At 35.9% G+C, this 24,842-nt stretch overlaps 1 protein-coding gene and 1 pseudogene across 1 annotated transcript; both read right to left on the bottom strand.

Annotated features, from left to right (window-relative positions):
• Nucleotides 1–12,190, bottom strand: part of LOC107850680 — a 17,804-nt pseudogene extending 5,614 nt beyond the window's left edge.
• Nucleotides 12,191–12,901: 711 nt separating this feature from the next.
• Nucleotides 12,902–17,941, bottom strand: LOC107851212. The gene is made up of 6 exons (XM_016696152.2): nt 17,871–17,941; nt 17,551–17,596; nt 14,635–14,801; nt 13,780–14,248; nt 13,518–13,685; nt 12,902–13,446 (listed from the first exon to the last, which is right to left on the bottom strand). Exons 1-6 carry the CDS (start codon nt 17,909–17,911, stop codon nt 13,168–13,170), a joined length of 1,170 nt encoding a protein of 389 aa, XP_016551638.2. The 5' UTR covers nt 17,912–17,941; the 3' UTR covers nt 12,902–13,167.
• Nucleotides 17,942–24,842: the final 6,901 nt, after the last annotated feature.

Below are 24,842 nucleotides of genomic sequence, written 5' to 3' on the forward strand. Positions count from 1 at the left end.
ATCGCTCATGCCATGGAAAGATAAGAACAAGATCTTGAATCTGATTTTTAGAGAGGAAATATATGACGTTGTCAATTGTCGGACAAGTTATTTTTAGAAAAGCCGTATTCAGGGTAAACTTAGTAATGGGTCCTTCGTGAAGAGACAAAAGCTGGTAGATAACCTTTGTAAATTTAACTGTAGGATCTAGTAAATCCCGTGCTTTCCAAAGAGATGAATCAAGTGTCAACTCTGTAAGCCTACACCAGCGATACCTCCATTTCTTCAATAAGATGCTTGTCCTTACAGCATCTTTACAAGGCAAAAACATCAGAATGACATCGATTACATTATCAGGAAGACATCAGGAGTTAAACGTCGACAACGCTTTCTTTCCTTGGGAGGCATCATATACCAGTAATAACCAAGAATCTGTAGAAAATAAGCAATAAACGAAGTAAGAAATCTCCAACTTATCTGTACAGAACTGCTATTCACATTGTCCGATTAACAGAAGAACTATGGGACCTGCAGAACTACATATTAATACGCAGTATAACATAAGAAATAAAGGTGCATTATAGTTGAAATCAGTCAACTATCTCCTCTTAATATCTTTTCAATAGGGTAATCCCCTCTTAATAACTATGTTGCAATTTGTCTTGAAAGACGGTTCAGGATAATAGCTTGGGTATTTCGTGCAGGAACTAAAATACTCGACATATCCACCATGATGAAGTACCGGTAAATAAATCTATGTAACATCGTTTAATATCCATTACCTGCATTCTCACAGCAAAAACACCTTCCATTAAGGGTGTGTTTTCAACAGATTCTTGCAAGATTTTGAACATCAAATTATTATTAGCAAACCCCAAACAAGCTCTACAACTTACACTAGCATACACCTATTGCAACAACAAACCAAGAAGAAAACAGATAAGCATTCGGTACACCCTCGAACTATTGTCAAAGTTGCTACAACACGCTCCAACTTCATAGGACTAAATTTTAGTGCATTTTTGTTATCTTTTTTAGCTGACATGACACCTTTTGTCAACCTTTGATGTGGGACTCATGTAATGTAATAAACGTGTCATGTCAGCATATTGATTTTGGGAAATACATTTTAAGCTTACCAAGAACTATGATTATCAATTAGTTTGCATATTCTAAGATCATCAACTCATAAAATTTGGTCATTTTTAAGTACTAACAAATTAAGCATAAGAAGCTATTTATGCTAGATTTACAACATCAAATTAGTATTTAACATTTACAAGCCTTAAATAACCTACAACTATATCATAACACTAATCCAAAAAGGGAAAGTAATACTTATTTTAAAAAAAAAAAAAAAAAGAATTAGAAGTAAATTTGAAATACCTTTAGAGTGCTTTGACAATATTTGGATTCTTCAAGCTCAATCGTAGAGTGAAATATACAGTGTGATGGGAGAAAAGAAGGGGAAAATACACTATAAATAGTATGATTTGCATTAATAGCCTATTAGCCCGATGTTTAAGTTTTAGCCACTTTTTCAATATTTGCACAAAATAGCCATATAGTCTGATTTGCCTGAATAGCGTATTTTTAGTGAGTCGTTTAAGTTTTGTCCTTGATTTTTAGATTTGCACGAAACAACCCAAATGTACCTACATAAATCTCAATAAATTTATCCCTAATTACTCTTTATCCCTATTTTTATTAAATTACAAATAATTTCTAAACAATTTTCGAATACATAAATAGCACCAGGATAGATAATTTTGAAGTTAATATACATATTTTTGAACTTAAAAACTTAACAGTTAATTACTCCATTTTTGTACGAATACATAACTTTTAAGTGGAGATATATAATTTTGATTACTGAAATACATTAATTTCTGAAACTACTTGATCGAGATACATAATACATAATTAAAATTATGTATCCGAAAATTTATGAGTTTGTGGATGTATTCGGCTGTTTAAAAAAAAAAAAATTAGGTAATTAATAAAAAGAATATCGATTTTTTATAGTTTAGTAAAGGTAAGTTATGGTATTATGTAATTTTTCGTATATTTTATCCATGTTTTATTTAGTTATACAAGTATGATCTTTGTGCTTCATAATCGAAAAGAATGAAAAATTTACCGCCAGGTTTATTCTTTCGCTTATCAAGTGAGAAACTATATGTATAAATGTTTATGAAACAATAATAACAAACAGCGGCGGAGTCAGAATTTTCATTGAGGAGGTTCGAAAAATAAAAATATAGTGTTTGAGATTTGGATTTGGAATCCCAAGGTGAATTTTTGAAATCCCTCTGTCACTAAAGCTAACCTCTAAACTCATCTTGTACACCACGATTGTCACTCCCACCTTATCACGAATAACCTCATTCGTAACCCTATCACACCTAGTGTGCCCACACATCCACCTTATCTTCGCAACATGCATCTTCTAAACATGGGAGTCTTTGATTAGCCAACCCTACGCCCCATATAACAACATCGGTCTAACCACCACTCTACAAAACTTACTTTTAAATATCGGTGTTATCTTTTTATCACATAAAATTCCAAAGGCAAGCAAGGGCGGATCTACGTGGGAGTGAGGGGGTTCACCCAAACCCCTTCAATCAAAAAATTACATTATATATATATATATATAGGTCAAATGTGAATTATATGGATATAATGGCTTTAATGAACCCCCTCAACACAATTGTAAGGTGTAGCTCAATGGTCAAGGGGGTTCATTTCAATGCCAAAGTTTGCAGGTTCGATTCTACTGTGGAGCTTAGCTTGAAAATTTTTAAAAAGTTTTTCCCCCTTTTGATACCTTTTTCTATTTAATGAACAAGGCTTTGACCTTTTTCACTCTAATTGGCAATTGGGCCTGATTAACACAAATTAGTTAGCCCATTTAATTTATTTGTGTGTATGTATTATTTATTTAAAACTCACTTATTTTCTATTTTTCAAGTATAAATATTGGGTCTAAAATAATTTGTCCAAAAATTTTACATAGTTGGAATGAAAAATATTTCAATATAATCTTTTTTAATGCTCTCAATACTAACATATTATGCATATCTCTTTTTATACGTTTTATGCCACGTTTGTTCAAAATAGTTTTATATATTTGACTAGTTTTACATAGTATATAAAAAAATTGGATTTCTCAACTCTTTCAGATTATTTTATCGAATTATATAGTTCGTTTTTTTGAATTATATTTTACATTCAACATATCAATATTGAAGTTGTTCAATAATTTTTATTTTTTATGAAGTACTAAATATATATTATAATATAATAATTCAATGCTTATACATTTTTAAGAACCTTATTTTTTTTATAGGGGAGTTAAATTTGAAAAATAAAATTTAAAAATAAAATAAAAGTGAAAAGTTAAAGTAAGAAAAAAGCATAATATTTTATAAGAAGGGCTCGCAAAACAAAACTAAGAAGAAATGTTAAAAGAGAATGATAAGGCAGGTTAAAGTTTAGCGAGTATCTACTTTGCTTTTATAATGTAATTTTTATACGCTTACTTCTTTATATATCGACCCCCCCGAACAAAAATTCTAGATCTGCCACTGAAGGCAAGCCTCCATTTCATCCTATTGGGAAAATCGGATAAATTTTTTCACTACAACGGAATAACTGGCTTTGATACCACTTGTTAGGAAAAACGGATAAATTTTCCCACTACAACGAAACAACTGGCTTTGATACCAATTGTTGGAATCGCGTGTAACTTCATCGAAACTCCACATTAGTATGATATTGTCCGCTTTGGACCAAGTCCTCACGGATTTATTCTTGGGCACCTAACAAAAAGGCCTCATACTAATGGAGTTGTGTGAGACTTTAAATAAAGGACATGTTTCCTCTATTTCTCGGGTGTAGAATTGCTTTGCTTCCCAAAAATAATACCAGTTGTTGAAAATAAAACCCGCCACGATATTGTGGTAAAAGCAATAAATATGACAACAATAATACGGAGCGATAATGACACAAAGATTTTTACGTGGAAACCCTTCTAAATAAGGAAAAAAACCACGGACCAAGAGGAGCAACTAATATTACTATAGTAAGGATTTTACACCGTACTCACAGTACAAGACACAAAATAACTACTAAACACTCAAAAGAAATATCCTCTTTTGACTCTCAACTTACAAAAACACCTAGTAAGGAATTTTTATACCGTAGTCAAAGTGACTACCACACCTTACTAAAACACCAAGTAAGGATTTTTTATACCGTAGTTAAAGTGACTACCACACCTTACTAAAAATATTACTCACTCTATTTTTTTTTTTTCACAGACTAATTTTTTATCACAAACTGAAATACCTCACCGCTCTCCATTATTTTTCTCTCTGTCTTGGGTGTATTTTCATGGAGCTAATGAGCTCCTTTTATAGTACAGAAATGGTGAGTCTTGATGTCATTGATGCCATAAACAAGACTTGCAATTTCAACAATTGCAGCTTTGAGAAGATTTTCTAAATTTACTTTCTACCAACTTTGAAAGCTGCATGCAGCAAAGTTTTACCAAGAAAAAATTTTCATGGGGCTGGACCCCAACAAATCTTCCCCTCCAGATCCATACATCTGAAGGAGGTATCTTCATTCTTCGCAGGGAGAACTCATGCCCAAAAGTTTTTTGCACAATTAAAACTTGACTTTTGGCACCACCTTTGTCAGCATAATCTCCAGAATTTTTCATTCGTTCTTGAAGGAACCGCTTGAGTCATATCAATTCCTTGCTTAGCTTCAGTATCCGCAATATACTTAGCTTCAGTTGTAGATAGTGCGACACACTTCTGCAACTTCGACTGCCATGATATAGCTTCTCCTAAAAAATTTAAATAACAATCCAATAGTAGATTTTCTAATATCAAGGTCACCCGCTATATCAGTATCTGTATGGCCCTTCCAGATTGGATCATATCCTCCAAAATATAAACAGTCTTCCGAGGTTTTTCTTAGGTACCTCAATATCATTTGACTGCTTTCCAATGCTCCTTTCCTGAATTTTCAGGAAAAACTTGCTGACAACACCAACTGCATGAAGAATAATAGAGCAACATTCTCTCCCTCAAAATAAGACAACACCACATGTGACCTCCTTTTCAGCGATAATTCATTTGATCTCGCTAACCATCTCGTACCACCGTTACCACCATTTGTCAAGAATACTTTCAACATAAGACATCATAGGTTACTTCATATAATCTGCCAAACAGATCTGAAAAACATCTTGTACCACTGATTTGCTAAATAGATCTGCCAAACATTCTTGTACCGTCGATCTACCAAACAAATCTGTCAAACATTCTTGTACTACCGATCTGCCAAACAGATCTGCTAAACATTCTTGTACCGCTAATCTGCCAAACATCTTGTATCGTCGATCTTCCAACAGATCTACCAAACATTATTATACCGCTGATCTGCCAAACAGATCTGCCAAACATATTGTACCGCCGATCTGCCAAACAGATCTGCCAAACATTCTTGTACTGCCAATCTTCCAAACAGATCTGTCAAATATCATGTACCGCTGATCTGCCAAATAGATCTGTCAAATATCTTGTACCATCGATCTGTCAAACATATCTACCAAATATCTTATACCACCGATCTGCCAAACAGATCTGCAACCTTGTTGTCACAATGAGAACTTCTCACAGGCTAATCATCTTGTACCGCTACTGCCAAATAGTGGGACATGCCGCCTGACCACCACTTGTCAGGAAGACTTTCGACAAAAGACACTACCTGCAATCTCCAACTACTAGGAGACTTTACATGATCTGCCAAACAGATCTGTACCGCCGTTATCATGGCTAACCATCTTGTTGTCACACCTGGAACCTCTCACAAAATGCAGTCCACTACTCCGACACATCTGAACTTGGTTTTTGATACCACTTGTTGAGAAAATCGAATAAATTCTTCCACTACAATGGAATAACTGTCTTTGATACCACTTGTTGGGAAAAACGGGTAAATTTTCCCACTACAACGGAACAACTGGCTTTGATACCAATTGTTGGAACCGCGTGTAACTTCATCAAAACTCCGCACTAGTATGATATTGTCCGCTTTGGGCCAAGCCCTCACGGATTTATTCTTGGGCACCTAACAAAAAGGTTTCATACTAATGGAGTTGTGCGAGACTTTAAATAAAGGACATGTTTCCTCTATTTCTCCGATGTAGAATTGTTTTGCTTCCCAACAATAATACCAGTTGTTGAAAATAAAACCCGCCACGATATTGCGGTAAAATCAATAAATATGACAACAATAATACGGTTAAACAACAAGAATGATAAGAGCGATAATGACACCAAATTTTTTATGTGGAAACCCTTCTAAATAAGGGAAAAAACCACGGACCAAGAGGAGTAACTAATATTACTATAGTAAGGATTTTACACCGTAGTCACAGTACAAGACACAAAATAACTACTAAACACTCAAAAGAAATATCCTCTTTTGACTCCCAACTTACAAAAACACCTAGTAAGGAGTTTTTATACCGTAGTCAAAGTAACTACCACACCTTACTAAACACCTAGTAAAGATTTTTATACCGTAGTCAAAGTGACTACCACACCCTACAAAAAATATTGCTCACTCTATTTTTCTATTCACAAACTAATTTTTTATCACAGACTGAAATACCTCACCGCTCTACATTATTTTTCTCTCTGCCTTGGGTGTATTTCCATGGAGCTAATGAGCTCCTTTTATAGTACAGAAATGGTGAGTCTTGATGTCATTGGTGACATAAACAAGACTTGCAATTTCAACAATTGCAACTTTCAGAAGATTTTCCAAATTTTCTTTCTGCCAACTTTGAAAGCTGCATGCAGCAAAATTTTACCAAGAAAAAATTTGCATGGGGCTGGACCCCAACACATCCATCCAGCACCAATAAGGTGTACTTTGCAAGATTTCAAATAGCAAATTAACTCATACACATTATCAAGACAAGAAACAAGAACACATAGAATAATATATAACACAAATAATACACAATATAAGAGGAAAAAAAAAGTGGAAACTCACCACTCTCCTCTTTGTTTTTGCAAAGAAATTGTAAGAACCCTAAGTTTTTTCTTTGAAATATTGGAATTTAGGTAAAAGTAATATTTTGTTAATGATATATTTTTAGTTGACTTATATTATGTTCTCAAAAAAGGAAAAAGAGAAAGAAAAAAGAACGCAAAAGCTAGTTTATTAGTTAAAAATAAAATAAAGACCACGAATTTTAATTTTTTCTTAAAAATAAGTAAAACACTAGTCCCCCATCAGTATATTCTTATAACGTTAACAGATTTTATTTTTAACATAATTACAAGGTTTCGGAGAAAGTTAAGGGTTCCCTAGAACCCGTACACTCTACTGTAGATCCAGCCTTGATAGGACAAGATCTCATCTACTATATTATTGGTTAGCTCATTTATAAATAGGGAAAAAAAACTTGATATCATAGTAGAATCTTGATAAAAATTTATGAAAATGAAAAATCCAATGTGTCTTCTATTATCGTTCCTTTGTGGTTTTCTGGACCACGCTGCTAGATTGAGATTGCCACCTTCCTATTTGAGTAAGGAATGAATATCGTACGTTACTGACGTTCAACCGACGACCAGGCATAATGTCGCTTGCGGCTTTTCCTATTTCGGCTTGGATTGAAAATACTGGACCGGAAAGGAAAACAAACTGTCCAGCCTTTCGATGGGATTTTCTTGCTAAAGCACCTGGTGTCTAATTGGAAGTGCGATGGAGCCATCGAAACTCGAGAGACCCTGTAACGGCCCAACCCACTAGTGAAAATTGCTATAGCACCCGGTGTCTAATTGGAAGTGTGATGGAACCATCGAAACTCAAGAGACCCCTGTAACGGCCCAACCCACTAGTGATATTGTCCGCTTTGATAACGATCTAAAGGGGTTGTGCAACCTAGAGAGATGGTCATATCTTTTTGATGAATGTGGTATCAAGGTTTGGAAGGATTGTGCAACCTAGAGAGATGGTCATATCTTTTTGATGTATGTGGTATCGAGGTTCGGTTTATTGCCCCATGGCTTTGTGGACTCCCAATTGACCATATGTAGACCCGCACGGCTTTAAAACGCGTTACTAGAGAGTAATCTTGCTTACTTATCCTAAGTTGGGGTGTTACAGAATCGTGACTAGTCATTTCAGTATACCATTAGAAATAATAAACTCCAAATTCTAGATTTGTCTCCGATCATCACTACTTTGGTACACTAGTTACTCTAACATGGCTCTTTTTCCCAACATCTAATGTGAAATTTTAAGGAAAAAGAATGTGCTATGTTGTGGACAAACTATAAGATTCATACCAGTATCAAACCTCCATAATGGCCTCTACCTTACAGGCACAGCAAGTGCTTCAAGCTTTGTCATATATAAATTGAACGCGCAGGGAGTTAACATTGCGACTCGCAACACAATATTTGAAATAAAAATGAGCACAAAAACTGGCCCGGACACCACCACATAAAGAAAACTAATGTTGAGAAGTACTTCCTGTGATAATATCGCGTTCCGGAAATCATTCATGAGCAGGCACTAAATGTGTAAATCCTTGACATGTAACAGACAATGTTATTACAGAACAAACTGACCAAAACATCCCATCCAGAAATGGTCATATCCTCAAACCGACATTCACTAAACTAAATACAACTGTTATACTACTACATCGACATTCCGTTCTATCTATCAGATTAATCTATGTGAAACTTGAATTTTTCGTAGACTACTGCTGCTTCAGGTGATGCACACGAAAAGTTTGATATCTTGGCGAATATTTCTAGTCTTCTCTCAAGAGGTGCTTTATCTAGATAATATGTATCGATTAGCAATCTCACCAACACCGGGGACTTGGCTAACAAAAGCTTGATAAGCTGCATTTCAGGCATCGTTGATGAAAAGCACTCTAGCTTAACTTCCTTGAGGTGATTAAATATCACATCCGATAAATGTTCTAGTTCAAGGGATTCTAGAATAAGCGTAAGGATGACAACAAGAAGTTAACTATCAGATTATTGAGGATCAAAGAAGTATGAAATACACCATTAAATAAGATCGAAAGAAAAGAGTAAAAACACTATGAACCTGTATTTCAAGAGATTCTAAACATGGGAAGCTTCGTATCAAGCAAATTGCATTTGCGAGCATATATGAATCCACCAGCTTAATTTCGACCAGGTGAAACTGCTTGACTGCAAGATCATAGGGAAGCCTTGTTGGTGTTTCATATCCTTCTTCGGCAAAGAACTATGGAAAAATTTGCCAAAATTCAATATGAGTTAGCCCGAAAGAAATTCCATCCACTAAAGTGCACAAAAATGAAGTCGTGAAGCAACATATACCTTGGTACTGAAGAAGTTCAAGGTGAGGAACTCGAGAGAAGAACAAGACTCGAAAATCTTTGCAAAATCAAGATCCTCTGCCTTCATAGTCACCTGCCAGAGATACTTTTACCAGAAGAGGGACATTCTTTAGGAAGATAGAACTTATATCGCCTTCGAAATCAAACAATCTCAGCATGGGGGCATCAATTTCAACTGTGTTTAAAATTTCTAGGTTACTCAGCACCAACTGCTCAAGCAACGGGCAATGGGATATCAAACTTTCCAGCAATTCAGAAGAAATTAAGACTTCATATAGTACCAAACTAGTTAACCTAGCAAATCCTTGAAAGACCGATGGAGGATGTATTGAGCAATGATTAAGAATTAGATGCCTCAGCTGCAAACATTTGAAAAATGAAGAAGGCAATTTGTATCGCTCATGCCATGGAAAGATAAGAACAAGATCTTGAATTTGATTTCTAGAGAGGAAATATATGACTTTGTCAATAGTCGGACAAGTTTTTTCTAGAAAAGCCATATTCAGGGTAAACTTAGTAATGGGTCCTTCGTGAAGAGACAAAAGCTGGTAGATAACCTTTGTAAATTTAATTGTAGGGTTTAGTAAATCCTGTCCTTTCCAAATAGATGAATCAAGCGTCAACTCTGTAAGCCTACACCAGCGATACCTCCATTTCTTCGATAAGATGCTTGTCCTTACAGCATCTTTACAAGGCAAACACATCAGAATGACATCGATTACATTATCAGGAAGGTTGCTGAGGACACCAGGAGTTAAACTTCGACAATGCTTTCTTCCCTTGGGAGGCATCATATACCAGAAATCACCAAGAACCTGTAGAAAACAAGCAATAAACGAAGTAAGAAATCTCCAACTTAACTGTACAGAATTGCTATTCACATTGTCCGATCAACAGAAGAACGAAGGAACCTGTAGAACTAAATATTAATACGAAGTAAGGAATCTTAAAACCATCTGAACAGAACAGCCATTCTCATGGTCAAACTAACATAAGAAATAAAGGTGCATTCTAGTTGAAATCAGCCAACTATCTCCTCTTAATATCTATGTTGCAATTTGTCTTGAGAGACGGTTCAGGATAATAGCTCGGGTATTTCGTGCAGATTCTTCAAACTGCACCAAAAATTTACAAGGAACTAAAATACTCGACATGCCCATCAAGATTATGTACCGGTAAAGAAAGCCATGTAACATCGTTTAATATCCATTACCTGCATTCTCACAGCAAGAATACCTTCCATTAAGGGTGTGTTTGATATGGAGTTTCCAATTTTCTCATGTTTGGTTCGTCAAAATTTCTAGGAAAACGAGTTCCTTATAAATGAGGAAAATGAACTTTCCAAAGTAGCAATCCACGCTAACCGGCTTATATACACCTCCAACACACGTCACCCCCAACCCCATAGCCCCCCATACCCACCCACCACCACTAGCTCCCACACCAACCTCTCTTATTTTCAGGAAAACATTTTTCATAAATACAACCTCATTTAGCTTTCGGTCATAGATTTTGTTCAGATTGAAAATCTATCTTCAAAAAGATTTCAAGTTGGCAGAAATTTTCATTTTCACTCACAAAAGTTGAACTTTTTTTCGACGTAAAATGCAAACAAGAACCATAAGTGATATCCCAAACTCATTATCTTCTCACCACCCCCACTACTCCCCAACCCCACCTCCAACCCACCCACCCACCACCAGTGGTGGATCTAGCATATATCCAGGGGGTTCATTCAAACCCCCTTCAACGAAAAATTACCCTATTTATATACGGTTAAAATTATTTTTTATGTCTATATATTATGTGTTGAACCCCCTCGGCTAGATTGTGTGTGCACTTTTGAACCCCCTTAATGAACATCTTGGTTCCGCCACTGCCCCCCACCCCCACCCCAAAGCTTCAAGAAAACATTTCTCAACATCCCATATGTTTCTTTCTTCTTCTAAGCTTAACAACCACCATAACTAACCGAAAAGGATAAATCTTTTTCCAAAATTTGGTAATTTTAAGTCATAAAAATAAGCTAAAGAAGCTGTTCTTCACCATATTTTGAACATCAAATTAGTAACTTTACAAATAAATAATCCCTGTAACTAAAGCATTTTTCAACACTTCTCCCCCACCCCCACCTCCACCCCCCACTAACCCCAACCCTACCACCCCAAAAACTCAAGAAAGCATTTTTTCAACACCCCATATGTTTGTTTCTTCTTCTAAACTTATCAACCACCATAACTAACTAAAAAGAAGAAAGCTTTTTTCAGAATTTGGTAATTCTAACTCATTAAAATTAGCTTAAGAAGCTGCTCTTCACCATATTTTGAACATCAAAGTACTAATTTTACTAATAAAGAATCCCTGTAACTAAAGCATTTTTCAACATTTCTCCCCCACCCCCCACTAACCCAAACCCCACCACCCCAAAAATTCAAGAAAGCATTATTTTTTCACCACCCCATATATTTCTTTCTTCTTCTAAGCTTATCAACCACCATAACTAACTAAAAAGGAGTAATTTTTTTCCAGAATTTGGTAATTCAAACTCATTAAAATAAGTTTTTAAGCTGTTTTCACCAGATCTTAAACATTAAAATTACTAATTTTTTTACTATTAAGGAGCTGAGCATAACAATAATTAAAAGGAGAGAAGTATTACAATTGAAACTCTTACCAAGAAGTGGGATTATAGATTGAAAATCAGCTACCCTTAATATTTGTTCTGCCAATTTTGGGACTGAAGAACATTTTAGAGAGGAGAGTATGCTTACTAATTATGGGTAAACAAGTAATGTCAATTACTCTTATGTTTATTTTTAATTATCGACTATTCAAAAAATAGATTTTCATTTATTAATTTTAACATATTACGAATAAATAATTATATTTTTTATATTTTGTTCTTAACGTTAATTACTTATTCTAATATTAATCATTATTAATATATTTTATTCTTTAACATTAATTACTTATTCTAATATTAATCATTATTTTCTTAGTGAACGTGTTAAATCTAAACGTGACAGTTAAAAATGCACGAAAAGAATAATGAAATATTATTTAATAACACTTCTTTCGTTTGAATTTATTTGACATATTTTAACTTGACATAAAGTTAAAAGAATCTTAAATTAAAAATATATCACATCCTTAGTTTTTACTCTTGTGGTCTTAAACATGCACGTGAAAAGTTAAATTAAAGAGTTGCTAAACAAAATCATTCTTTTTTAAAACGGATTTAAAATAAAAAATACAGTATACACCAAGTCCTAAAGCCTCTACAAAATGACATAACCATACTTATCACCTAAGTTACTTGGACTCTCCAAAACTGTTGCTCGGATTCTCCAAATGCACTACTTTTGAATGATTTGACACATGTCCGATGACATTTTTAAAGAGTTCGGCAACATAGCTTATCAACACAAATCAGTGAATAGTGAATGGGAACATTACTTCAGCTTGAAAACAGAATTTAGCCAATTAGCACTGCAACTCACATCACTATTGAAATAAAATTACCACAGCAACTTACAAGTCACAGCACAATAATAGAATAAACCTACGCCAGAAGCTGGTCCGGACACCGCGACATAAAAAATAATAGTGAAAAATACCACCACAGTATCAATTCATGAGCAGCCACTAAATGTAAAAATCCTTAAATACATGTAATGACAGAACAAACTAATCAAAACATCCTTCGAAGATGGCTCATGTTCCCAAACATATTGTTTTACTACTCGAAATCAATGTGATACGTAGTCTATTTCGACTTTAGGTGAAGCATGCCGAAATTTTAATATCTCAGCGAGTGTGTCTGAGCTTGAGTCGACATACAAGGCGGGATAGATTTGAACTTTCACCAACACCAGAGACTTAGCTAACAAAAGCTTGATAAGCTGCATCTCAGGCGTTGTTCCTCCAAAGTGTGCGAGTGTCACTTCCCTGAGGTGATTAAATGTCACATCTGAGAATCGTTCGAGTTCAAGAGATTCTTGAATACCCCTATCATCAGCTTCCATAACCTAAAAAGATAACAAGTCAACTCCCCAATTATCGAGGAACTAAGGAGTATGAAGAAAAACCGGCAACATACCAATTCGAATACAATGTTGAGATATTCCAAATATGGGAAGCTTCTTATCAAGAAGAGAGCAAATGAGAGCTTGTATGATTCCATCACCACAATAGGCTGTGCTAGGTGAAAATGTTTGACGCGGTTAAGATAAAAGGGAAGCCTTGTTGGCGCTTCATCTGCAAGGAACTAGGAAAAAAAAAACGAACTTCAACATGATTCAGCCCAAAAGAAGTTCCATCAATGAAAATGCATAACAATGAAGTCATGAAGCAGCATTTACCTCGCTATAACCGAAATTCAAAGAGAGGTGCTCAAGAGCAGAACAAGACTCAAAAAACTTTGCATAATCAAACCTCTCTGCCTCCATATAAGAACCCTCACATATCAGAGATACTTTTGCCAGAAGAGAGACATTCTTTAACCAAAGAGAACTTATACGGCCTGTGAACTCAAAGGATGTCAGCATTGGGGCATTGATTGGAATTAAGTTTACAGTTTCCGAGATTTTCAGCACCAACTTCTCAAGCAACAGGCAATGAGATATTAAACATCCGAGTGATTCTGAAGAAATGGTAACATTACATAGTTCCAGGCTGACTAATCTAGGAAATCCTTCACAGGCCAATGGATGATTTATCGAGCAATTATGAAGATTTACATGTGTCAGCTGCGAACATATGAAAAGTGAAGAAGGTAATTTGTATAGCTCATGCTCCAAAAGGCGAAGAACAGGATGTTGAATGTCTTTCCTAGACAGGAAATATATGAAGTTGTCAATGTCGGGACATTCTTCCAGGTCAGGAATCTCGAGCTTGAACTTAGTGATGGGTCCTTCATGATGGGTCAAAATCGGGAAGACAATCTTTCTAAATTTAACCGAAGGATAAAGTTTGTCCTTTTGTGTTCTCCAAATAGGGGACGACCCGGTTCATACCTACTCCGTAGGTGTCGGGGAGGGGGGGACCACTCCGGGCCTGACCTACGCGCCCTCACCCCAGCTTCGCTGGAGGGGCGTTTTGAACCCCCGACCCTGGCACACCACGGTAAGCAAGCTTACCGCTGAGCCAAGGCCATCCCTCGTGTTCTCCAAATAGAGTCGTCAAATTTCAAACTTCTATGTCTACACCAGAGATACCTCCATTTCCTTGCTAAGACGCTTGTCCTCACAGCATCTTTAAAAGGCAAACTCATCACAATGATATCGATAACATTATCAAGAAGATCGTTAAGGACGTCTGGAGGTAAACCTTGACGACACTCTCTTCCCGTAGGAGGCATCATACAACAATAATCACCAAGAAGCTGTAAAGCAATATTACGAAGTAAGGAATCTCCAAATTATATGGTAAAACGACAAAATCTCGGAACTATCAGGACACCGCTGCTATCCACACTTTCAAATCAACATAGGAACAAAAGGATCACCTATAACAATAATCACCACCAAACCATATAAAGTAAATAATAATACTCCCTCCGTCCCAATTTATGTGCAGTAGTTTGACTCGGCACGGAGATTAAGAAAGAAAGAAAGACTTTTGAAACGTGTGGTCTAAAATGGATCATAGATATTTGTGTGGCTATTAAGGGTAAAATGGACATTATCTGTTTGCTTCGTCTTAAGATTATGAAACATCAACAACGACAACAACATACCAAGTGCAATTCTGCGAGTGAGGTTCGGCAAGGTAGTATCTATGCAGATCTTACTATCTTGTGTGGTAGAGAGGTTGTTTCCGATAGACACTCGACTCAAGTAAGAACATTACAAAGCAGTTTGAAAAAGAAAAACAACGACATGCTAAAGAAAGTATCGAATGTTTCTGTTGATATGGAGTGAGTTTGGTTGGTCAAATTTTTTTGAAAAACATTTTCTCCAGGAAAACGAGTTCCTTATAAATGAGGAAAATGAACTTTCCAAAGTAGTAATCGACACTAACTGGCTAATACACACCTCACCCCCAATCCCATCTTCCCCCATACCCACCACCCCTAGCTCCCACGCCAACCCCAATTATGTTCAGGAAAACATTTTTCGTAAATACAACCTAATTTAGCTTTCGGTCATAGATTTTGGTTCAGATTTTGAAAGACTATCTTCAAAATGATTTCAAGTTGGCAGAAATTTTCATTTTCTCTCACAAAAGTTGAATTTTTTTCAACGTAAAATGCAAACAAGAACCATAAGTAATATCCCAAACTCATTATCTTCTCACTACCCCCACCCCACCCCCAACCCACCCACCCACGCACCACCCCCACCCCAAATGTTCAAGAAAGCATTTCTCAATACCCCTTATGTTTCTTTCTCCTTCTAAGCTTATCAACCACCATAACTAACTAAAAGGGGAAATCTTTTTCCAGAATTTGGTAATTTTAACTCATAAAAATAACCTTAAGAAGCTGCTTTTCACCATATTTTGAACATCAAATTAGTAACTTTACTAATGAAGAATCCTGTAACTAAACCATTTTTCAACACTTCTACCCCACCCCCACCACCCCAAAAATTCAAGAAAGTATTTTTCAACACCACTATATGTTTGTTTCTTCATCTAAGTTTATCCACCATCATAACTAACTGATAAAGGATAAATCTTTTTCCAAATTTGGTAATTTTAAGTCATAAAAATAAGCTTTTAAGGTGCTTTTCACTATCTTTTGAACATCAAAGTACTAATTTAACTAACAAAGAATCTCTATAAATAAAACATTATTCAACACTTCTCCCCCACCACCCCAAAAATTCAAGAAAGCATTTTTCAACACCTCATATGTTTGCTTCTTTCTTCTAAGCTTATAAACTATCATTACTAACAAAAAGTATAAATCTTTTTTCAGAATTTGGTAATTTTAACTCATTAAAATAAGCTTTTAAGCTGTTTTCACCATAATTTGAACATCAAATTACTAATTTTTACTAACAAAGTTTGCAAAAAAAAAAAAAAAAAAAAACTTAACTGAGCTAAGCATAACAGTAATTAAAAGGAGAGAAGTGAATTTGAAGCTTACCAAGAAGTGGAATTTTGGAATTAAGGTTCATTGGGAAATTGGGGAAAGAGAAAAGTGAAAGAACAAAACTACATTGTAGAGAGTGCATAGTTAAGTAGTAATACTAAAAAATAATTGATGGGCATTTTATTTGGACATTGTTATTTAATTTAGTATAAATAACATAAATACCAATCCTTTCAAAAGTAATCACACACTCTCTCTCAGCTTTTTAATTATTTTACTCCGTCTCCCTATTAATATACATAACATAGCCAATATATACTGATAGGGTAGTTAGTCAGTTAGTTAGTTAGCCGATAGATGAGTTAACTGTATGGGTTGTTGAAGGTTGTTAGAGGTTGTTAGATAATGATTAGTTAGTTATAATAAGCTGTCAATGAGCTGGATACATTATTCACTTCTTAGCTCATCTTAACTCAAGTCTATAAATAGAATCATAACTGATAAACGTAAGCTTCAGATGAGAATAATGAAAATTCAGCTTCTGTTTATCTTCTTCTTCTCCTTGATTGCAACCTATCAAGCTGCAATCCTTCTATTTCACAATAGATGTTCAATGTTGAATATAAGCTATTGACGACTTAAAATGGTAAGCTAGAGATAACTTAGTATTAACAGTTTGAATAACATCTACAGAGAGAGATTTAAATAGCCCATCCGATACTTGGAGTTTCAAATATACACCACCAGTTATGTAAGAAGCCTGTCCCCAAATATGCACCATGACATCTGTTAGCCAAATATAACTCATGCTGGTAAAGGATAGATTTAAAACCATAACTAACAGGGATAGAAATGCTACCTGCTGAAGAAAAGCAGAATGCTACGATCCTATTACACACGAATCAATGGGTACCAGCAAAAAAAATGCATTGTATTTCATAGAGTAGAATCACAATATAACAATCTGAGTCTGGAACCCTAACTTTATAAATTCTACATTTATGAAGACAGCATGACAACTTTCTAATTAATCTAGAAAGAAATGAAACGGCTACAAAATTGATATAAAGAGTTGTTAAAGCCCTCTATATACCATTATATGTTGAGCTGAGAAAATGGAATTCATGACTGCAACATATCTGCAAAAAGGAATATGCTTCAGCAGAGAATCACAATATTATCAATTAGTTTGCTTATTCTAAGATCATCAACTCATAAAATTTGGCCATTTTTAAGTAGTAACAAATTAAGCATAAGAAGCTATTTATGCTAGATTTACAACATCAAACTAGTATTTTTAACATTTGCAAACCTTAAATAACCTATAACTACATCATAACACTAATCCAAAAAGGGAAAGTAACAATTTTTTTTCAAAAAAAAAAAAAAGAATTAGAAGTAAATTTGAAGTACCCTTTAGAGTGCTTTGGATTCTTCAAGCTCAATGGTATCATAGAGTTAAATATACAGTGTGAGGGAGAAGGGAAAATACACTTTAAATGGTATGATTTGCATTAGTAGCCTCTTAGCGCGATTCAAGATTTGCACTAAATAGCCCCAACATGGTCTGATTTGCCTGAATAGCCTATTTAGTGAGTCGTTTAAGTTTTGTCCTAGTTTATAGATTTGCACAAAATAACCCAAATTTACTTACATAATCTCAGTAAGTTTACCCCTATCCCTATTATTTATTAAATTGAAAATAATCTCTTATTTTATAATTTTCAAATACATAATTAGCACCCGTATACATAATTTGGAAGTCGGGATACACAATTTTGATTGTTGAAATACATTCATTTCTGAAACTATTTGGTCGAGATACATAATACATTAACTAGATCAAAGGGAAAATTATATATCCGAAAATTTATGAAATTGTGGATGTATACGGTTGTTTTAAGAAAAACGGATTTAGACAATTAATGAAAAGGGTAGGGATTTTATGTAATTAGTAAAGATAAGTTGTGGTGTTATGTAATTTTTTCTGTATTTTATCCATATTTTAATTAGTTATACAAATATGACCTATGCAGTGGTGGAGCCAGAATTTTCGTTAAGGGTGTTCAGAAGTAAACATACAAACTAATCGAGGGGATTCAGCCTTTACTGTATATACATAAAAAATAATTTTAACTATGTATAAATAGCAAAAAAAATTCGCTGTAGGGGGATCAGATGAACCCTCGGCCAAATGTAGCTCCGCCCCTGGACCTATGTGCTTCATAATTGAAAAGAATGAAAGATTTACCGCTAGGTTTATTCTTTCGCTTATCAAGCGAAAAACTATATGTATAAATGTTTATGAAACAACAATAATATTAAGTGGCAGAGCTAAGATGTTCATTGAGGGGGTTCAGAAGTAAACATGCGAACTAGTCGAAGTGGTTCAACATCTACTATATATGCATAAAAAATATTTTTAATCATGTAAAAATAGTATTAAGATAATATAATTTTCTATCGAACGAGTTCGGATGAACCTCTGGTTAAAAGGTGGCTCCGCCACTGATAACATACCCAATGAACTCCCACAAGCAGGGCCGGGGCAGACCTTACTTCTACCTTTGTAGGATAAAAATAAAAAGAGCAGACTAAAGAAGGACATACTATTGAAGTTTTTAGTCATTCAAACATCACTACTAAAGGGCAGCCCGGTGCACTAAAGCTACCGCAATGCGTGGTTTCCGAGGAAGAGCCCCACCACACGGGTAGTACGCAGCCTTACCTTGCATCACTATGACTGAGAAAAGAAACATTTGAGAACTCATTCATGAGCAGAAAGTAAATGTCAAAATCCTTAAACATGTAATGAAAAAGTTTATTACAGTACTAAAAACATCCATCTAGCAGTGCTCATGTTCATAAAAAGGCGTTACGGCAAAGCAAAACATAGTGTTATACTACTTCTGAGACGAAGAACGCGGTCTGCTTCAATCTATGTAGACTACTTCTGCTTTAGGTGATGCCAAGATAAAACTTGATACCTCGTCGAATAGATTTACTCTTGTTTCAAGAAGTCCAGATCGTCGATCGATTAGCATTTTCACCAGCACAGGGGACTTGGCTAACAGAAGCTTGATAAGTTGCGTCTCACGCGGTGTTCCTGCATAGCACTTTAGCTCAACTTCCCGAAGGTAGTTAAGTGTCATGTCTGAAAAATGCTCGAGCTCGAGGGATTCCAGAATACGGTTATCATCTTTTGCACTGTAAACCTAATAAAGACAACAAGAAGTCAACTCTCGTATCATTGAGGATCGAAGAAGGCACTAAATAAGAAAGAATGAAAAGACTCGAAGCAATAAGAACCTCGATTTTAAGATACTCCAAGCATGGGAAGCTTCTTATCAAGCAAAAGCGTGTGAGAGCTCATGTGATGATTCTATCAGGCGCATATCAGTAATGTAAAATCGTTTGACACTCTTAAGATCAAAGGGAAGCCGTGTTGGTACTTGATATCCTTCTTCAGCATCGAGCTAGGAAAATTTTACCAAAATTCAATACGAGTCAGCCCAAAAGAAATTTTGTCTGATAAAGTGCATAACAATGAAATCATGAACTAACGCTTACCGCAAAGTTGAAGTTAATGAGGAGGTGCTCGAGAGCAGGACAAGACTTGAAAACCTTTGCAAAATCGAGATGCTGTGCACTCATATCGAAACCAGTTAGAGATACTTTTAACAGACGAGGGACATTCTTTAGGCAGATGGAACTTATAATTCCTGTGAAATCAAACGATTTCAGCATGGGGGCATTAATGTCGACTGAATCTCCATCATCTAACCTAAACCACACCAACTTCTCAAGCAACGGGCAATGAGATTCTAAATTTTTCAGCAATTCAGTAGACATTGTGACTAAATATAGTTCCAGACTAATCAACTTATTGAATCCTTTAAAGGTTGACGGAGGATCCATTAAGCAACCTTGAAGATTAAGATGCGTCAGTTGTGAACACCTGAAAACCGAAGAAGGCAATTTGAATAGCCTATACTGACGAGGCTACTAGTCGAGGTCAGAATTTTAACAGAAGAAACCAGAACTATCATCAAGGAAATCAGTTTTTTAGAGGAAGAAAGCCTTTTATGCAGTGTGAGTATTGTCATCTTACTGGTCATACTAAGGATAACTGCTACAAGTTAATTGGTTATCCTAATGATTGGAAACAAAGGAAGAAAGGTGAATACAGTGGAGGAAATGGTGGAAATTATAAAGGAGGAAAATCATTAGCTTCTGTTAACCATGGAGGATATGAAGTCCAAGTTGAAAGTAGTAGCCAACGGTTATTCACTTCTGCAAACAATGTATCAGGGAAACATGAGGATCCTGGACAAATAGCATCTACCAGTCATGCATCTTGTAGTCATGAAGTTAACAATGCATATGTGGAAAAAGGACATGGATTCACGGAAGAAGAGTACAAACAAATACTAGGACTGCTTCATAAAGATCAAGATCCAGAGGCTAGTTACAACATGACAGGTAATGCTACCTGCTTAACGCGTAATTGTTTTTCAGAAGAGTGGATAGTAGACTCCGGTGCTTCTCACCATATAGCATCAAAGGAACACTTGTTGACAGCAATTGATAGATGTACCTCAAAGAAGGATCAGGTGAATTTACCCACAGGAGCCAAAGTTAATGTTTCATATGTTGGTAATGCTCCTATATTTGAGAAGGACATAGTGAAAAATGTGTTATTTGTTCCAGATTTCAGATTTAATCTGTTATCAGTATCAAAAATTACAAGGGTATTGTCTTGTTTTGTCTCCTTTTACCCTGACTTCTGTGTCTTTCAGGACCTTCACAGTGGCAAGGTGAAGGGGATTGGTAAGGAAAATGGAGGTTTATACATCTTCAGGAATAAAATTGCACTGTCTAAGCAAACTAATTCAAAGAAAGCTGCTCATCAGAAAAGTCAAACTCAAACACTTGTGGCTGCTGTGACTGATCAAGATTGTAAACTTTGGCATCGAAGACTTGGGCATGCTTCTGCACAAGCCATGAAACACCTGAAGTTGCTTCATAACAACAAGGAAGATGAATTGTTGAATAAATGTTCAATTTGCCCGCTAGCTAAGCAAACTAGACTATCTTTTCCAACTAGTAGTTCTAGAGCTAATCTACCTTTTGAACTTGTGCATATGGATCTCTGGGGACCCTACAGAACCCCCACCTTTGATAAAAAACAATACTTTCTAACTGTGGTGGATGACTATAGTAGATTTACCTGGGTTCACTTGTTGCAGCTTAAGTCTGAAACTCTTGTAGCAGTCAAGCATTTTCTGATAATGATAAAAACTCAGTTTAATGCACATGTTAAAGTGGTGAGATCTGATAATGGTACAGAATTTTTCAATTCTCAATGTATGAGTATGTTTCAGGACCTAGGCATAATACATCAAAGCAGTTGTGTTCATACACCACAACAGAATGGCGTAGTAGAAAGGAAGAATAGACATATACTTAATGTAGCAAAAGCTATTAGATTTGAGTCTCATATGCCACTTAAATATTGGGGAAAGTGTGTTGTTGCTGCAGTTTATTTGTTGAACAGGTCACCATCTTCGGCGTTAAATGTAAAAATACCATATGAAGTGTTATACTCTAAACCTCCATCTCTGTCTCATTTGAGAGTGATTGGATGCTTGTGTTATGCTTCTACTGTGCCTAAAGGTGACAAGTTTGCAGAAAGGGCTAAACCAGCAATCTTAATGGGATACTCCGACACTCAGAAGGGTTACTTGCTCCTTGATCTCCACACTAAACAGTTTTTCGTTAGTAGAGATGTTATATTTAAGGAACATGTCTTTCCTTTTGCTCTTTAACAAGGTGTGGTTCAATATCCAACCCTATCACTCTCATCCAATCCAATAGCACTTGATTCAGATATAGTTGAAGATAGCTCAGGATGTTATTTTGATGAGGACATGCAGATAAATGAGTCCACAGGTGGTATTGATGTTGTATCTGAATTACAACCTGGTAACCTACAGTTGAACCAAATGAAGTTTGTTTATTCCCTGAGAATATTATACCTCAAGTTGACCCTCCCCAACTCAGACATACTACAAGACCTATCAGGAAACCTATTTGGATGAAGGATTATGCCGCTCCTACCACGAAGAAATCTAGTAAACATCCTCTAGCTAATCATCTTTCTTATGATAAGGTTAGTCCATCTTATCATAGATATTTGGCCAATTTTTCTGCATTGGTAGAGCCTAGAAACTTTCAGGAAGCAGCGGCAGATGCCAAGTGGATTCAAGCTATGCAACAAGAAATGCAGGCACTGGAAGATAATAACACCTGGAAAGTGGTAGATTTGCCTCCAGGAAAGCATGCTATCGGATCAAAATGGGTCTATAAGATCAAATACCAAGCAAATGGAGAAGTGGAGAGATACAAAGCAAGATTAGTTGCCAAAGACTATAGTCAACAAGAGGGGCTTGATTACCATGAAACATTCTCACCAGTAGCCAAAATGGTCACTGCGAGGTGTGTTATTGCGTTAGCAGTATCTAAAGGTTGGTTCTTATACCAGATGGATGTATATAATGCTTTTTTACAAGGAGATCTTTGTGAGGAGGTATATATGACGATACCATATGGTTTTAGGAAGCAGGGGGGGAGCAGAAAAAAGTGTGTCGGCTGCTCAAGTCCTTATATGGACTTAAGCAAGCATCGAGGCTGTGGAATATTAAACTAGCTGCTGCACTGTTAAATGTTGGATTTACCCAAAGCATCCATGATTATTCCTTATTTATCTTGAGAAAGAAGGAAGGGATGGTCCTCATTTTGGTATATGTGGATGACTTACTAATCACAGATGACAATGCAGAATTAATTGCAGAGGCTAAGGAGGTGCTGCACAAGCAGTTTAAGTTGAAGGACTTAGGTGAACTTAAATTTTTCTTGGGAATTGAAGTTCTCAGATCCAAAGATGGTGTTATTTTAAATCAGAGAAAGTATGTATTGGAGCTCATTTCTGACATAGGGCTTAGTGGTGCTAATCATGTGACTACACCTTTGGAGCTCAACTGGAAGTTAACTACATTAGAATATGATCAAGCTACCAGTCTTTCTGGAGATGATCCCATTAGTGACATTGGTTCCTATCAAAGACTGGTGGGAAAGCTTATGTATGCCACTATCACCAGGCCTGACATCAGCTATGCAGTTCAGACTCTTAGTCAGTTCATGCAATCACCCAAACAGTCTCATTGGGAAGCTGCAGTTAGAGTGGTCGGATATCTTAAAGGTACTATTGGTCAAGGTGTATGGCTTCAAGCTAAGGTTGCAACTGAGTTGACATGCTGGTGTGATTCTGATTGGGCAGCATGTCCCAATACAAGGAGGTCTGTTACTGGTTATGTAATCAAGTTTAGGGAGTCTTTGATTTCCTGGAAATTCAAGAAGCAACAGACAGTATCAAGGAGTTCTACGGAGGCTGAATACAGAAGTATGGCCTCTGCTGTAGCTGAGGTTACTTGGTTGCTTGGCTTGTTTAAGGAATTGGGTGTGTCTATCCAATTACCTGTTGCAGTTTTAAGTGACAGCAAGTTGGCTATGCAGTTTGCAGCTAATCCCACCTTTCATGAAAGAACTAAGCATATTGAGATCGACTGTCACTTCATCAGAGACAAGATCAAGTCTGGCATGATTCATACCATATATGTTCCTACTCAACATCAACTGGCAGACTTACTGACTAAAGGTTTAGGACATTCTCAACATCAGCACCTCATTGTTCTCATTGGCAAGCTGGGAGTGCTCAACATTTTGCACCCTCCATCTTGAAGGGGGGTATTACATTTTATAGACTGTCCACGTGGACAGTTAGTTAGTCAGTTTCCAGCTTCTTCTCTATTCTCTTCTGTTAAGAGTTCACCATTGTTGCAGAGTTGAGTTTTTCAAGCTCACATTTTAACAGTATACCAATAATCACCAGGAACCTGTAGAAAATAAACAATAATACGAAGTAAGGAATCCCAAATTATCTTGGACGGAATTTCCATTCAAATTTCCAAATCAACATAAGAACAAAAGAAACGAAAACTAACAATAATACGAAGTAAGGAATCCCAAATTATCTTGACAGAATTTCCATTCAAATTTTCAAATCAACACAAGAACGGAATAAACACTTCCAACAATAATCACCAAGAACCTGTAGTAGCTACACAATAATACTAACGAGTCTCCAAACTATTTGGACAGAGTCGCTATTCGCATAATCAAATCAACAAAAGAACGAAAGGAACACTTCCAACAATAATCATCAAGAACCTGTAGTAAATAAACAATAACACGAAGTAACAGATCTCCAAATTATCTGGACAGAACAGCTATCAACTTGTCAAATTCATTCTAGTTGAAAATCAG

This window comes from Capsicum annuum, chromosome 12, assembly GCF_002878395.1.
Source record: "Capsicum annuum cultivar UCD-10X-F1 chromosome 12, UCD10Xv1.1, whole genome shotgun sequence".
Lineage (NCBI taxonomy): Eukaryota > Viridiplantae > Streptophyta > Magnoliopsida > Solanales > Solanaceae > Capsicum > Capsicum annuum.